At 39.3% G+C, this 15,029-nt stretch overlaps 1 protein-coding gene across 2 annotated transcripts in view; it reads left to right on the top strand.

Moving 5' to 3' along the window:
- Nucleotides 1-6,643: 6,643 nt before the first annotated feature.
- Nucleotides 6,644-15,029, top strand: part of abcc3 (ATP-binding cassette, sub-family C (CFTR/MRP), member 3) — a 64,967-nt gene continuing 56,581 nt past the window's right edge. For both annotated transcript variants that reach the window (XM_035952220.2, XM_023278978.3), the window contains exon 1: nt 6,644-6,943. In XM_035952220.2, coding sequence (XP_035808113.2) covers nt 6,908-6,943 — 36 coding nt within the window. In that variant the 5' untranslated portion in view covers nt 6,644-6,907. The remainder of the gene's footprint in view (nt 6,944-15,029) is intronic.

The following is a 15,029-nucleotide window of genomic DNA, read 5'->3' as shown; positions in this document are numbered from 1 at the left end:
AACAGCAGCCAGTGAGCCAAAGGGAAATCCCTCCAGCTTCATGAAGAGTTAAATGGGCTTACCCAGCACTGGGCGGAGCTGCTCTGTAAAGGCCCTGCTTAGATAACATGACACTCCTGATACCTGAGGACTTGTGACAGCCCCTGGAGTGTAAATACAGGGCTTCCCTCACGTGTTGTGGTAGCATGGTGAGTTCACACTCTGCAGGCCCTCTGCTGGGTGGCTTGATATACCAGCTCTTCATCAGAAAGGTGTCCATCTAATCTCGAGCACAGAAGAATCTGCCCAGGGGCCAAGGTCAGCTCTTCTTGGAATGTAGGAAGAGAACAGAAGGGCTTAACGTCTGGTAATCAGATCCCCGGTTGGACAAGAAGGAGTGACACCTAAAGCAGGAGTGGAGACTTAGCCAACCCTTACTTCTAGCACAGGTTCCACTGGAGTACTATCTGAAGTCAGTGCTGTTATCTCACCACCAATGATAGACCAAACACATCTGCTGTTTTGCAGCGAGAACCAAAATAAAGTAAAGCATTGTATCTCTCATGTCTCTGTAATTTGCCTTGATATTTGCAGCAATATCTGGTGTTTTAGTTAAAACCTTAACTCCTGAAACTGCAATAAAGATTATTGAGAACTTTAAAGCTTGATATCTTAGAACTCTTTATCTCAGGCAGATATAGTCTTATACACAAGAGCAGTATCAAAATATTAAGTTAAGGGTACCATCATTTTTGTCCAGGCCTGTTTCATGAGTTTATTTATTAAAATAATTGTTAAACCACGGTTCAAAAGTAATGTCTGATTTTCACTGCTTAATTTTCATAGAATTATTATTTATTATTACTTTTGTCAGATTCAGATTATGTCTGTGACCATAGTGGGTTTTTCTTTCATTAACCGAGGGGTACCAACAATTTTGTCCGTGTGTGTATAACAAGCAGCACTGGTTGTTGTTATGCTGCATGTGTTGTAGCCATTCACTGAGGACAGTTACACATCTCTTTTTTTTACTTTCAAGACAAGGATCAGTCAGATGGTAATTTAACAAGGTAGTGTTCTTGTAAAGAAGAAGGTCTTAATGGGGCTCACCACTACTATTAATCAGGATGTGTCAGTATGCTCAAAGCAAAGTAGTTCAAAAAATGTATGACCAATGAGTGAAAAAAATGAAAAATTAGGAAAATATAGAAGTGCCAAAATTTACATTTCCTTGAATGGCTTAATGAGAGTCAGTCCCCATAGACCCCATGTTAAAATATCCAACTTTACAGCAGAAATAAACATGTTCACAGCCTGGTACACAAAACAGTTTTGGTCTCTTTAGCTAATTTTCCCATTCATGACAACTGTGCAGGGGTCACCTTCTGTATAACTTACCTGTTAACTTGTATTAAGGCTCAAAGTTATGCGTTAAGTTTAGCGGTGTAGCTGCTTTGAGTGGCAGGTGAGTAATAGGACAGGCCATGGCCCAGAGACATTCACATGACCCACCTCAGCTCCTGTCACGCTCCACCTCTCTGCTCATTGTTGGATTCCTAGAGCGTTAGGCGGAAACAGGCACTGCTAACATACCGATGGCTGGAATCACCACACCGAGCATCAAAACCACTATTTGAAAAGCTTCTAGGTGACATATGGGAGGGTTTGTCCATCTTTAGTTGCAGCGGTGGCCACATTACAAGACAGCAAGGAATGGGGAAAAGAGTACGATGCGTTAGTTCAGAAAAAGTGATGATGGCACAAACATGGCTGAAAATCTTTCTGGGAAGGTATTCATAGAGTTGCACCCTTTTGTATGCACAAAAAGGACAGAAATATTGTTCTGTTGTTGCATATTTGTGATTACGAATATCAATTCATGTTCAAATCTGTAAATTGTATTCACTGGGGGTATAATGGTATGCGATGGTAACAGTTCTGTTTGCACATTGGTCGTGGGGTATGTATGCTTTTGGTTTAGCTGAGAAAGACACAGCTGTCTTATTTGAAAAAAAAATATTTTTATTCTCTGGACAAAACCAACCAGTGGCTTGGTGCTTAGGCTTATAGTGAGCTCCACATGGTGACTGGCTGACTGATACAGTGCAGGAAGGTTGGTTAAACAAATAGTGTGAGCGGCACAAATAGTAAAAGAAAAACAAAAAATGCAGTGATTCTCTCCGACACAGATATGAAGGTTAACCCTGCTAGCATGCTATAGCTGATAGACAACAAGCTGACTGCCTACATAACATGTTCTAGGTGGAACTCAAGGTCTAGAATTTCTACTCTGGAAGTCCGAGTATGTAAACATAAATAGACCTCTCGGCGTTTGAACAAGTCTCATTCCTAACTGAACATCAACTTCCAGGTCTTAGTTACGACTGGGAAAACTAACATGGAAGCCTAACAACAGCCAAAGAATGTGGTTCAGTGCTACTGAACTCAATTTTAATGGATATGGTACGTCAGGATTTTCAGAGTCTTAAATTGGGAAAAGTCATCAGCATGAGAAAGTGTGACAGGTATATGGCAAGCACTTAGTTTGGAACATACTGATAGTGTAAAGCTTCATTAGCAGTGAGCTCACAGCTACTTCACACTTGCGTATCCGACAATGAGCTCAGGGTTTACTCAATTCCACCCCAGAGCAGGGTCATCCCTGACTTTTCCTACTGTATCCTGAAAATACAAAGTTGGTGTAAAATGTTGTGAATGTGATTTCAAAAATGTTTCAGTTATTGATCCTTGTGGCTACATTTGCCCTCAGCATCCGACCAACCATGACTGTTTGAGAGGCAGTCATGGCCACAGGGCAGCAAACTCTAGCTCTGAGGCCAATGTCCTCGGAGAGGCTTGCAGCTGTTTCAATGTGGAGAAGAAGCAAGTCACATGCTGTAAGCATTCTGAATCATAGTCTAACCTCTGATTGCTTATGCTGTGTCCACATGAAAAGCATAGAGTGTCCAGCATGTTAGTTCTGCTCAGGCACAGCTCCAGATCTGTAGGTCCGTAGGTATCCTGTATTTGGCAATGAAAAATATACAGTCGCTGTGTTTTTCGCAAATAAACAAACTTGAAGCATAAACATGCACTTCATGCCATGCTTGTGGGTATCTAGCATGGATGAAATGTCCGTATAGACAGCTTATTATGCAGTCAGATGTGCTTGAGACTGAGGACTCAAAGACTTTCTAGACACAGTGTCAGAGTGATGGTGTAGTACAAGAATTAAAAAAAAAAAATGCAAATGTGAAATGAGGATAAGCTACCTTCAGGCTGGCCAGAGTTCTATTTTCACTAAAAATATTTTTTTTCTGTCTTGGCTGTAAGTAATCTGATCTATTACAAGAGGGCACACAGGGTGGTACCTTTTTGGCTAAAATAGCTACACAACTAAGAAAATATTTATTTCAGTTGTGTAGGCCACGTCAAGCACCTGATGCATACTTCAGGTTAATATTTAGTAATACTGAACCACTCCAGGTTCTCATGCACAAACAAGCAGGCTTCAATGAAGACAAGTGTTAGGCTTTTACACACATACTGTTCGCTGGGCATGTGCCAACTGATAAACTACTATTCCCAATGACAAGGAAAAATGATGCAGCTGTACAAACCAGAACTCCCTGTAGGGTGAGCTCCTTTCTGTCAACTGGTGGCTTATGTCTCGTGTATGTCACAAGACATATGTCTCTGACTGCATGATTTACTAACATACAGACTCTTGTGGCCCCAAGTATCACAGCCCACAGGGAGTACTTTAACAGCACAATTAAATAAAAAGCAGCCCAACTGGGTGGGAAAGTTCCTCATAGTTGTGAATGTACCTTCAAATATTGTTTATATCTACAAGAGTGTCTGTCTGAAAGTCTATGACTCTGCAGGTTTGTCCAGTAAATATTAGACCAAGTGTCCAATTAAAAAGCCCCAACATCAAAACAGCTACCATATAAAAGTGAATATCAGTGAGCATCTTGTTATAATGTCATGTTCTTCTGGAAAGCCCTGAATCCTGGCTTTTCTCAACATTGAAACATAAAGCATACACCCCCCCGCCCACCCCTGCCCCTCATGGCTGACCCTTCGCTCTGACCCCAATTGGGATATGCGAAAACAACATTTCACAGCGTTGTAAAAATGTATTTGTGATTGCTCAGGAAAGGCTGAAGAAACAAAACGAAGGGCCCAAGGGTTTGACCGAGCCTCCAAAGTGCCCAGACCCCAGTGGAGCATCTATGGAATGCAGCAGAGCAGGATGGATCCACAGAGGCCCCACAATGAAATTCACAGGACCCAAAGGATCCACTGACAATGTAGCAGTGCTGGACACCACAGGACAACCCCAAGAGGTACTGAGTCCATGCCCTGACAGATCGCAGCTGTTTTGTTGGCACAAGGTGGATTCACATGATATTAGGCAGATGGTTTTAATGTTGTGGCTGTTCAATATTGTGTAAGTTTACATGTAAATACATTATTTTTCCTTATTTGGGAGCAGGACACAAGCAGCACAGAGCGAAAAAATAAACAAATAGAGTGAAAAACAACGGGAAGTTATCAGCACACTGAATATCGTGTCAATATACATACCAAAAATAGTATCTCCATATAGAACAAAACAAAGTACCCCTCATATCTCTAAAATAATACAATTAGTTTATGTTACCACATGGTAGCTGTTCTAACAAAGTCTGTAGTTGGGGCCTGGATCTTCAGGATGACCATGTTCAAATAATTTTATCTATTTGATAGAGACAGTGCACATTAACGAACGTCTATTTAGACAGCAATAGACGTAAATATGCCAGATTATAGCAACAATGCTAATTTGCATCCTCAATCCCCAGGCAGATTTAAAAAAAAAAAAAAAAGAAAAGAAAAAAACCAGAACAGTGAAACATAGGGCAATAGGTCACAATAAAAGCACAACTTAAGGGGATTTTTTTTTTAGGTGGTATTCATGACCATTTTAATGAACACAAGTTTTTAAATTGGCAAATTAAAAAAAACAACAAATTGTCTGCAGTGTTAAGTAGGTCATCCACGGGACTTGAAATTGTGACGTCAAGGTGAAAGAATGCAGTTGTCGAGCTAATTTCATTCATTCATCTCAATTTGAAATTAGTTTTAAACCAACTTATGCAGATCCATCTATCCATTATCTATACACTGCTTAATCCTCATGGGCCGTGGGGGGCTGGAGTCTATCCCAGCTGACTTAGGGTGAAGGCAGAGGACACCCTGGACAGGTCACCAGTCTATCACAGGGCTACATAGAGACAAACAATCACACTCACATTCAATTCAATTCAATTTTATTTATATAGTGCCAATTACAGTTCGGATTGTCTCAAGACGCTTTATAGAACCCATATGTCTGAACCCCTAGAGCAAGCGTTAAGGCGACAGTGGCAAGAAAAAACCTTGAGCAGAACCCAGCTCAAATAGGGGGACCCATCTGCCGCTGGGTGGCAGGTTGAGAGGGACAGAATCTTCTGGGATACATGCATGATTAGAGTAACAGATGATACATACAAAGTACAAGCCAGCATTGAAACTGATTCATAAGTTTACTGTTATGGTGTAAGGCTCTGGCATTAAATATACTACATGTATAGCTGGTAGTAAGATGCAAACAGTGTGTAGATGAGCATATCAAGTGTAGTAAGGGAGATGCAGAGTAGGTTACAGTAGTGTACAGTCACACCGTATATTCAGAATCACCGATTAACTTGAGCACGCTTTTGGAGTGTGGGGAGGAAGCCGGAGTACCTGGAGAAAATCCACGCATGCACAGGGAGAACATGCAAACTCCATACAGAAAGATGCCAGGAAGGCCGTGACACGAACCAGGGACCTTCTAAGCAAGGCAACAGGGCTAACCACCAAGCCACTGTGCAGCCCACTTATGCAGATATTTAAGTTTAAGTTACAGACAATATTCAGTTGATGCAATTAGAGACGCTATTATGCCAGATGAACCCATAAAGAATAATGTTTGCATAATGTTTGAATTACCTTTTAGAATGCAGAAACACACTGTAAACAACAAAGTGCAACAAAGACAGAAAATAGTGAAATCTAAACAGTTTTCAAGGTTCAGTTGCTCCCAGCATCATGGAGAACTTGTCGTCTGTGGGTTTACTGCGACTCCTGTGTTTCCTGATGTGATCCCAGACTGACTGGTGATGCTGGGCTCTGTGGGGGCCATCTGCTGCCGGACCAGATAACTGATCATGACTCAGCCTGTGTGTTTGGGCTGGTTGTCATGGTGCACAATGAAGTTGAGAACAATCAGACGCCTCCCTGATGACACTGTGAGAGGAGAAATTAAACAGCTGGATCAGAGAAAACCGTTGCAGTTTCACATTTGTAACTGTTTGTTTGTGAGGAGTTAAATAATGTTAATAAACAATAAACTTCTTCTTTTGTTCAGACTGGATTGACTAATATAAAAAAGTAGGAACCACCAGACTCTTACCCAGATTTGACCCTAAATCCCCTCCTCTAAACCCTGATGACATGACACAGCAATAAACCATAACTTCATGCTGCTGAGTCATGCTGAGTGAGTGTGTGCGCTTGTAGCAGAGTGTGTGTGGGAGCGGGAGGGGCGGGGCTTAGTAAGCAGCCGCCCTCCTCGCCATCGTGACAGCCTCCCGTAGAAATAATTCCTGCCTGACTCCGGTTGACTTTTCTTTTCACCTCCGAGCGGAGCGTTTCCTGACGCCGCCACCGGCCACGCTGCCACGAAAGACGGGGAGTGAGACGCAGACAACCCGGGGCGCTACACATACCTGTCCGTGTGGCATGTGACAGCCAGAGAGCGACTTGTATCGCGAAGGAAAGCTGGTCGGCGAGACGCCCCGACCTGTAGAGGGATAAAGAGCTCTCCGCTGGTTCCTGGTCTCCCGCCGCGACTGAGATGGAGCGGCTGTGCGGACCGGACCTACCCTTCTGGGTGAGTAACTACCAGCCGCTGGTGTTCCCGGTGGTTTGACGTGTATTTTAAAAATGTTCCTCCGTCTTCACCTCATGTACTACCTGACAAGGTTGTAACCGTCAGTGTTATGTCAGCTTCGTTTTCTTTCCGGGCAGCCATTCAGAAGTGCAGCTAGCTAACTATAAATATCCCACTTAATAGCATTTACCGTGTTAACGAGCTCAATTAACCACACGTTGAATTAGCTGCTTTCGGTTCGCCGAAAAGTCGGTCAGTGTTTTCTTCTTTTCTCGAGGAGGAACACTTCTTCAGGCTAATTAACTGTCAGGTTTAGCTCCATGTCAGTGTTAGTGTGGTGTTTGTAGTACTACAAAGTCACGGTGTGTAAACTTATCTCAGAGTCCGTTTACAGTAGCAGGCCCTCCACTAATAGAGATAACACTACTGTAAAGGGAGGATAGTCAATGAATAGCCCATTAAAGACACTGTAGTGAATTATTCTGTATGGTAATAAAATACTTCACAGTAACAGACATCACTTTAATATCACTATCTGGCACCGCAGACACATTCTTATTAAATATTAATATCATGAATGTTATAGTAAACCACAGGCTATGTCAGGACAAAGTCACTACTACACAGCTACATAAATGGAGTCCTCAGTGGGAATATTAAAGGAAGTGTTTATTTTTTGACCTTAGTTATTTTCCTCAAAGATCAATACTGTTGTTTATGATGTGTTAGAGGTAATCAGGGTCAGGCTCAGTGTCATTCTCACCTTTGACATACTAATCCCTGTTTAATCTTGCGTGCTATTGACCTGTTACAGCCATAAAACGCAACAACAGCTCCTATTGTGCTTTTATTTGGATGTGAGGCTATAATAATTTTTAGAATGCACACCCTGTCTTTTTTAATAGGTCAATGATAGTTGTTTTAATGTGTTATAATGTCAATGCCACCACGAGGAAGTCTGTTTATGAAAGTGTCGCTGTGGTAAATCAGTGTGTCTCAGAATAGGTGTGGGTGACATCGAGAAAATGTGTAAATGTCGTGATGGAGATGAGAAACGGTATACAAAACGTGCAGCATACGTTGTAATAAAACCAGAACAATAACAAGCTTATTTTAGGAAATAACATTGGATGTGAACATGTAGAATATATTCAACTTTGTGTTCATTGCACTGAGTACAAGTACTAAGACAATGAAAAATAGTTTAGCATCTAACTAAAGGTGTAAAAGAAGCATTGAAAGTGCAGCATAATATAAAATGTCTATGTGGAATTGCTTTAGGAGCAGTATGAATGTGCTAAGATTTGAACAGTATGAACAGTATTAACACCATAAACTGTGCATATAAGTATGAGAGATACATGAATATCCAAGATGTCTAACTAATACAGCACATATAGTAAATTATTATAGATGTACCCACAAACAAAATGACCTTGCGCTGAGTATAGGCTTGTGTTATGCATGTGTACATTATGTACGGATACTGAATCGTGTGATCTAAATATGTAGCAGGCGGTGGGAATTGATGAGACTCGGAAATACCCCCACAATTTAATCAACTGTTCCTTGTATTATTTTGGACGGATGAGTCCGCAGTGGTGGATTTGTAGTAGGATCGCAGTCAGGTGATCGTCAGCAGGCAGCTGACATAGTGTTCAGTGTGAAATGTGTTCAAAGAAAGGGCAGTTGATGTGCTTATAGTGTTTTATGCGGTAATAATCCATCACATGGTTTAAATCTATTACCCAATACATATTAAACTGAAGTTATAAAAACATATATTGTTGATCACAGTATCTGTTAAAAGAACTGCAACTAGATATCTTACCAATTGTTCACAATTGTTTAAATAATTACTTTAAAAGTGTTTTGGCCACACACTGACATATCATTATGTAAAGTTGTCATGTTGAGAGCATTAGCCAACAACTGCCTATTTAATCATCCAGCATACATGGAGTGATATTAGTGTATTTCTGTTCCTGTCTTCACTCTGGTGCTGCTATAGTCCCCACTATCTGGATGTTTCTCAGATCCATATGTCATTCAATCCACCAGCTATTGGCAACTTTCTGATCCTGGGAACTCAGGGTAAAACTGACCTACTAGCTGTTTATCAGAGCTTTTGTATTGTTTTGAACCAAACTAGTAATGTTGCAGAACCTATAACTAAAACAATGATCTTTAAAGATGCTAAAACACTAGAGCTGAGGGCCTGTGCACAGTTGGATCATAACTCTCAGTTTGTGTCCTTTCTGTATTAAAAGTTGTCTTTGTAATTATTTGCTAATACGAAAATATCCACGAATGCAGCTTTAAATACATTACAATACATTCTTAGAATGTGAGCATGATGACATCAACAAGTCAAGCCTTTATACCATTCAAACACCCAAATTGTGTAGATCAAATATTATTATACTGTGTGTGTCTCTATTCTGTGAGGTCTGTATGAGGTTTAGGAAGCTCTTGGCCCACAGTGTCATGAAGATACCCCTCTCTGCATCTAACTGTGCAGCTGACTTGCCTCTGGCTGGATCTTACACTAAAGGCTTCCTTGTTGTCTAGGTCATCTGAGGTGACTTGAAGAGGACATGATGCTTCTCCTTATTTTCTGTGATGTATGTGTAACTGTGTGGGGTGTTAGGAATTGTAAATTATGCAAAGCCATTCTGGAGCAGTCCCAGAACAAAAATATTGAGCCGGGAATGAGGATAACACGTCCTCTTTAGACTATTTACGTTCACCTCAAACAATTTGGAGGTATTTTTAATCCGCCAGCACTCAGTAGTGCGTGTTCAGGGCATTTCAGGTTGAATACTAAGGTCTGGTCAAGGGCTTCATTTGCAGTCGTATTGTTTGTTAAAAGGTGCTAAATGTACCCTGCACCTTTATCTCTAGGTGATAGTTCAAACAAGCTTGTACAAGTAAATGTGCTGTTGTAATGCTCATTGCTTTGCTGACTGGTCTGAGTTTGCCTTGGAGTGAATTAAGCTGTACATGATCTTAATGAAAAAGAGATTGGGAAGTCTTGGACGGGCAATGTTTTTGCTTTCACATTTCACAAGATCTAGGTCGCCTATTTGACAAACCTTCACTTATGTTTGGTTAAAATCTGCCTGCTTTGCTTGTTTTCCCAAAACAAACCAAATATGCCAGACGAGTTGATTGTATTTGACATTTGCATCTGTCATACTGTCAGTCTATAGTACCGTGCATGACAAATCACTTTTCACCTACATTAGAGAAAACATGTTGTGTTGTTTAGGTTTATTTCATAGATATTTTAATTTAAAACCAATACATAATGGTGGGATTGAAAGCATGTGCTTCCTTAAAATAACCTTGCATATTTTTATTAAATGAATTTATGTTTCTAGTGTACAATATATTGACCATCATTTTAGCAGCTTTTTGATAAACGCTATTTGTTGTGAAGCTGTAAACAGATAAATTTAAAAAAATATATGTAGAGTAATGATTCTTACTAACAAAAGGTCTGATCAGTCAGAATTAGACGTGGGTGTCTCCTGTGTAAACATGGCCTGCAGTTCAGCTGGAAATTCCCAGATTTTTTTTCACCAGACTCTTGGTTGGAGCTGAGTCATTAATGGCTTCATAGTTGTGCCAAGGAGAGCATCACTGATTTTTTTTTCTTTTCTCTTTTTTTTCCTCTTTTTGCAGGATCTGGTGCAAATATGCTATTTTTGAATGAGAGATGTAAAATAATGTGATATTGATGAAGTCAAAATCATCTGTTATTGTTAGCTATTTACAGACTGTGTGGGCTGAAACAAGAAACAATATTCACCTTGAGGTAAACTCATTAAATATGCAATAATTATGATCAGTGTTTGTGAGTGGTGGCATTAAAATGTGCCAGGGGACTTTTCGGGGCAAAATTTTTGTCCATGGTGCCCCCTAGATCTCCCTAACGTCCCAGTTATTCCCAATGGCCGACTACTTTATATCTTTGTGGAAAGTTCTGGTGATGTCTCTGCTGTCTGGCTATTACTCCACCAAGAAACACGACAGAGTTTTGTGACAATCGGCGTACGTTTATTTGTCTGTCTGTCTGCAGATTATCTTCTGAATTATTTCTTGTGGCCAGGTGGCTAAAATTTCAGAAATGTCCAAAATGTTCATCACACCATAATTTTCCCCAAAGCCCAAGGTGAAATATTTATAATGCTTTCATTGGTCAACCAACAGTCAAAACAACAAAGATTTTTACACTTAAGAGGCTACCACAAGTACTTAAACAATTAAATGGTTATTTAAAATTGTTGCATATTTTTTTTCTGTCTGCCAGTAAATCAATGAATCTAGTAACTGATTCAGCATACTCATGTATTCATGTATTTTTCACTTCACTTTACACACTTTACAGCACTTTTTTAGTACACAAATATACATTGTACAAAAAAGTGCCGTCAGTCATCAGCTCAACAGTCGTGTTTGTCAGTTGCCTGCAGCTGCTTCTCTGTGAATGGTATCCTGTTCTGCTTTTTTAATGCCACATAAATTCTAGCTTTTTGTAACCTGGTTGGAGTTGTGATGAAATGTTGTGCAGCTCTATTATCATGTGTTTGACAGTAATTTTGTGTGTTTGTTTTGAGATATCGTCTCATAGCGTGGACTGACAATGCAGATATATTTGTTAGACATTGTGAAATACTGTGTCCGTCATGAAGATTCACAGTGAGCTACTTGTGACATGGATGCATGCAAATTTTGATGAATGTTACTCTGTAGTTTCACTGCAGTGTGACTGGTATTTACATATATTTACATGTTGTGTGAGCAGTGTTCCTGGTCTACTGTCTGTCAAAGTCTAAAATATTGCGATTTTCCTTGTAAACCAGTTGACTAAATACTCACCAAAAAGTCCTTTAATATCAGTCTTCCTACAAAGATTACATTTTCATTGAATTGTAGACTTTCATCTCTCTGACCATTTTAATAAAGGACTTGAATGTCAGCTTCAAGGTTAATGTTAAATGTCTTTCTTAACACTGGACTTAATTTTGAAAACATCCCAGAGATCAAAAATGCCCAGAAAAATCAACAGTTCTCTAATAACTAACCATACTTCAACTGCCTTTAATGAACCTTTATAATGAGAGCATTTTCCAAAGTCTTAAGTGTGTTTAACAAAAACTGACTGACGCTTTCAATAAAATTTTTATGAACTGAAGTCGTGATGTTTAAGACTTAAATGTAATAATTGGAACCCACATGTAGAAACAACCACATGCTAGAAATGTGCTTTCCAGCTACAAGAGCTATGAGGAGAATATTCATACACGAGGGTGTACAGTGACTCAAACAGAATATATGGCATGTAGTACACACATTAACAGGTTGATCCAAAGCCTGTTTATCAGCAAAAATGTGATTAAACAATTTTAATCTTCAGCAGCAGGTAGGATTACAGTTGCGTTGAGGGGAAGAGCAGGCAGGAAGGAGGACCTGGGAATTCCCTGTGCTCTCAAAGACTGTAAAGACTAAGCATTGTATAAATCTGGAATAACCTCTGTCTTATTTATCGTCATTGGTTACAGTTTGATTACTGGGGCTGAAGCTGTATTGAAACTAAAAAAGAGGAAGATAGAAATGGAGAAGTCATGACTATAAGGATATTTGGTGGGAAAGCTTAGTGCTTCACAATAATCCCAACACATTTATGGTGTTTGATTTGTAACTGACATACAGAAATATTTTGACCCTTTAGGTCAAAGCCTTTCACACTGAATGAGCAATCAGACTGTAGTAAACACTAGTAGCACTGATAATGACTGAATTTAAGGGAGTCCATGAAGTTCAAATAGAGTTGCATTTATCAGTCCATACACAAGGCAGACTGACCACCTGTGTGTTATTTTTTCTGAAAAGGAAATGTCTCACACCCTGGAAAATTGCCTTTCACTTGTTTATTCCTTCACTGTTACTCATTGTATTTTTATATTTTGCTCAGTTCACTGAAAACCAACTTCCTCATTGTTGTTTTTTAAAATAATTCAGTAACAGGGCTTGAGTCAGAATGCGCTAATGTTACAATGACTCCTTTAGAAAACAGAAACATAATGTGCCACTACAATTGTTAGAATTAGCAGGGTTCTCATTTTAAAATTTATTGTGTACAACAGAAGTGCATGCGCAATATCATTTAATTTCAAAATCAGCAATTTCATTATTTTTAAGTTGACAAGCAGAGTTTTCTCAAGCTTTGGAAATATGTTGAAAATACAGGCCCCAAAGTGGAAATTCGATGCAGCTAAAGTTAATGCACCATCAATGAGACACAAGTTGACAACTTGTGATCACTGAAGCAAAATTAAGAACACCTGTGATTTCCAATTTGCCTCCTTGCATGTACATTTTTTAAAAACAACCTTTGAACACCAGAACTTGCTCAAATTTTGGCCTTTGCTGTGTGTCTCATTTCCACATGCAAAGAATAGCCAGAGGTATTAAAAAGCTTGATTGTAAAACTTCACAAAGATTAAAAAGAATGCCAGAAGACCAGCAGTCCACTAACAATCAGCAATAATCAGGAGGCATAGAGCAAGGTACAGTAATGGGAAAATCAAGCTCTGACAGTCAAACAGCTGAACATCAACTTCTATGAAGGGTATAAGAAAGACACTTTCTTTGCTCTTCAGCACTAAACTGTAGGATTAAACTTGACTAAAAGGCATGAACTGCAACCTTGTGAATATTGGCAGTTAATTTAGTCAGATGAGACCAAGATAAATTTGTGGTGCTCAGGTATTTGATGTGAATCTGACCAGGACAACCACAGTGATTGCATAGTCCTGGCAGTAAAGCACAGAGGATATACCAAAATACTGGCTGACAAGATGACTCCCAGTCTGCCGATGCTTGCCAGAGGAGTGATATTTCAGTGTGATAACCATATAAAGCACACTGCCGATATCACACTGGACTTTCTAAAAAAGAAAAAAGTAAGAATTATGAACTGCCAAAGTATGTTGCCTGACTTGAATGTAATGTAATACCCCTCCAGCAAAGAGCAGCTGAAATAACATTTACTCTGAAAAAATGAACATCTCTCCCGAAATTTCTGCAAGACTGGTATTCCCCATACGAAAGATTTCCTCTGTTGTCAGAAATATGGTCGAAATACAGTCAAAATCTGAGTTGAAAAGATGTGCTGGCTTTCATTGCATTGACTTTCACCTATGGACATAATGTATTTTTTATGTAGAACATAGAAGCTGTTATGAACTAAGAAATAATACAGTTATTGTAAGGTGATACAATATTGAATCATTTGACATTTAAATGATACCACACAGGTCTACTCACTTTTGTTTTATGGTTTATGAACTGTATTAACCTCCTAAGACCTGGCATCCAGGTCCTGTGGACATCATTTTTTTCGAAAAGAGTGTGTTGTTAATACTACTACTACTACTAATAATAATAATGATAATAATAACGCTAATAATAACAATAACATTAATGTAATAAACATAATAATCACATATTAGATATTATCTGATTATTATTGTTATTTTTTGGTTGCTCCTTATCCGAAATAACTGGAAGAAATCTAAAATGCAAACTCAACCAAAGCTCGGGTCTTAGAGGTTAACAATTACTTCGTTAGTTAGCCAAAGTACAAAAGTCAACTTTTGGTTGTTACCTAGTAAACATTAATGGCATGCTGGGGTCAGACTGCCACAAGATGTCACTGAACAGATAAATAAAACCATCTAGCATTAGCTGGCTATCATTTGCCATCTGTTTGCAGCTATACACCAGAGACTGTGCTGATCAAAAACTAATACTGTGTGATTTTAATTTTCCTGTCATCCATGTCAAAGTAGTCTCCTTGTGCAGCAATATAGTGCTCCCAGCGCTTCTGCAACGCTTGTAATGATCCCTGAAAGTCATGTTATGTAAACATTTCAAGCAATATTTGTGATAGAGGCAGATTATCTTACAATGTGTCAAAACAGCAAGCTATTTGACTTTCCTTGAAAGTTGTACTTCTTAACTTTCATTTCGGGTAAGATGACAAAGTCACAAACGTTCTACCTCAGACACCTCAGGA

Source organism: Amphiprion ocellaris, chromosome 18, assembly GCF_022539595.1.
Source record: "Amphiprion ocellaris isolate individual 3 ecotype Okinawa chromosome 18, ASM2253959v1, whole genome shotgun sequence".
Taxonomy (NCBI): domain Eukaryota; kingdom Metazoa; phylum Chordata; class Actinopteri; family Pomacentridae; genus Amphiprion; species Amphiprion ocellaris.
The sequence above is the reverse complement of the archived record's forward strand: the minus strand, read 5'-3'. Positions and strand labels throughout refer to the sequence as shown.